This window comes from Octodon degus, unplaced genomic scaffold (assembly GCF_000260255.1).
Source record: "Octodon degus isolate 3935 unplaced genomic scaffold, OctDeg1.0 scaffold00023, whole genome shotgun sequence".
In the NCBI taxonomy this organism is placed as follows: Eukaryota; Metazoa; Chordata; class Mammalia; order Rodentia; family Octodontidae; genus Octodon; species Octodon degus.
Window position 1 is genome coordinate 7,842,292 of NW_004524599.1, and position 2,306 is coordinate 7,844,597.

Sequence of the window (2,306 nt, forward strand, 5' to 3'; positions counted from 1 at the left end):
CCAATATTCATTATAATTTTTAGCAAGTTAGAAAGACAAAACCTTAATTCTTATTTCTTTTACCATAATTTATTACCCACAGTTCCAAGATACCCATAAAACCCAATAACAACATTTAATATTCTAATTATTTAAACTCTAAGTACTTCTTACCACCCACAGTCAAGATCGTCCTTGCAAAATCTTTCCTGAAATATTAAGACAAGTTATATTTTACTGAAGTGAACAGCAAAAGGTTAAACTGGCATTAAATTTTAAAAGTAAAATACATATTTTGAAATTATTTCATATTCAGCATCAAAACTTCTACAGTGTCCATAACACATGTTATAGAAAAACTTCGAGTTCATGTATCAATGTTCTGTATTATAATTTCTTCAATACAGTGCATCCTAGCTAGAGAAATTCTGCATTTTCAGGTTCTATTTATCATTCCATAAAGTGAGTTTCATTTGATGATATATTGGGATTCATGCAACTGTACTGGATGAGTTTGGGAGTTTTGTAACCAGTCATCTCATTAGCCTATGAAGATGGGTGTCTTTTCATATAGTTTGACACCTGGCAGAAATGAGACCACCCTGTGTCCATCTTTCCTAAGAGCTGTTTGACATGGCATTTAAAAATGATCCACTTAATAGCTTAATGAGGTTCAGTTATTATGTATTTATATATTCATTTTAGAATTTCAACTAAATGCTTGCAGACATGATGTCAGTCTTTTCCTTACTGTCTGAAAACTTCCCATTTTCTTAGACTAGATCCCATTATCTTAGACTAGATCTAAGATATGTTACTACTAAAAACAACCCTCAAAACAGTACCATGGAGAGTTTTGTTTAATTTTATGTTTGCATATTTTTAACGTTTGACTTGAGGTCCAGATCATTCTAGACTTTTCTGGAAACAAAATAATATGATCACAGGATTAGTGAGAAAACATCAAGTCAGCCACTTTCCAAATCTAAATACACCAATAAAAGTAATGATTTCATTAACGTGTTTAATACTATTTCTTCATTCAGTGGACCGACTACATCCTCCAAAGACAAGTGGAGAAACAGGAGGGCGATGAGCTCCATGCTCACCAAGCATTTCTCTTAGGCTTTGCGCTGTGGTAAACTCCCTGGCTGTGCCTGCATATGATACAGTGATGGTTAGTGCAGTTACTTGTGTAGGTTAAAATGTCAAAATAGAGCATTGGTTTTGCTCTTTCCGTGGGTACAGGTTACAACCTTCCCACCAAATTTCATGCCTCTCAAGACTATAAAACTTAAGTTGAGCCACCAAACCCTCCAGAATATCCATCACTTGAAAAGCAATGCAAATTTCATGTCCTATGGCGTTAGCTAGGAACTCAAAGCATGTACTCTCTGTACCAGGTAATGGGCTACTCATTTTACATGGATTGCCTGATTTGACCTTGACAGTAATTCTTTCAAGCAGGTATTTTGTTCATTCCATTTTATAGATGAGCAAACCCACATACACTAATAAATGGCCAAACCAGGACTTGAAGCCAAGCAACCAGGCTCGAGGGTCTGTATGCCTGACATCATCCCATTGGACCACTAAGGTCCACATGCACGGGGGGGGGGGGAAATCTGCCACCTATGAAGGCAATTTGTCTCACAAATTTAATGCAAAAGCAAAGCAAAAGACCCACCCTGTACTAATAAAATAGAAGAGCCTCAAGAAGTCTACCCTTTGTCCCAAGTCCGTGTTCAACAATCACTCAGTGCCTGAGCCTTAGTAGCTGCTCAAAACACCTACAGAGAAGAGCTCTGAGCATTCAGGCCTAGGGAAAACAGAAGGGTACAACCCTGAAAGAGTTTGCCTTCATGGCATCCTATAATCAAGTGCAAGGTCACTTACATCAGACGACACGCGCCTTCTGCCAAAAGGAGCCTTCTCCTCTCTTCCCGAGGTACTCCATGCAAAACACTGTTCAAAGTCCTCAGAGCCTTTGTGGAATTAGAAAAGGCATTGATGGGGAAGAAACAAAAGAGACCTATGCCCCATTTTCTTGAGGTTCTGGAGCAATCTGTTCTGTTACCTGTAACTCACCTCGTGTTGAATCAAGTGATTTATAGTCTTTTCTGTCACCAGGAATCCTAAGCTAAGTATGAAGGAATCCAACATCTGAATTTTTCCTGGAGAAGATATAATTTGAAAACATCAAATGTAAGCCCCAACGAACATGGAAATTACCTCTAAAGTGCAGGGCCCCTTCTGCACGTCCTGCAGAGCCATCGCCCGCGCCTGGGATCGGCCCGCAGCCTCGTCAGCAGCCGCCCGTGGTCTGC

General features: G+C 39.2%; 1 protein-coding gene across 1 annotated transcript in view; it reads right to left on the bottom strand.

The window, feature by feature from the left end:
* Positions 1–2,306, bottom strand: part of Sycp2l (synaptonemal complex protein 2 like) — a 76,562-nt gene that overhangs the window by 58,822 nt on the left and 15,434 nt on the right. The window contains exons 6-8 of the mRNA XM_023712124.1: positions 2,068–2,153; positions 1,876–1,964; positions 154–188 (exon numbers count right to left, since the gene is read on the bottom strand). Coding sequence (XP_023567892.1) covers positions 154–188; positions 1,876–1,964; positions 2,068–2,153 — 210 coding nt within the window. The remainder of the gene's footprint in view (positions 1–153; positions 189–1,875; positions 1,965–2,067; positions 2,154–2,306) is intronic.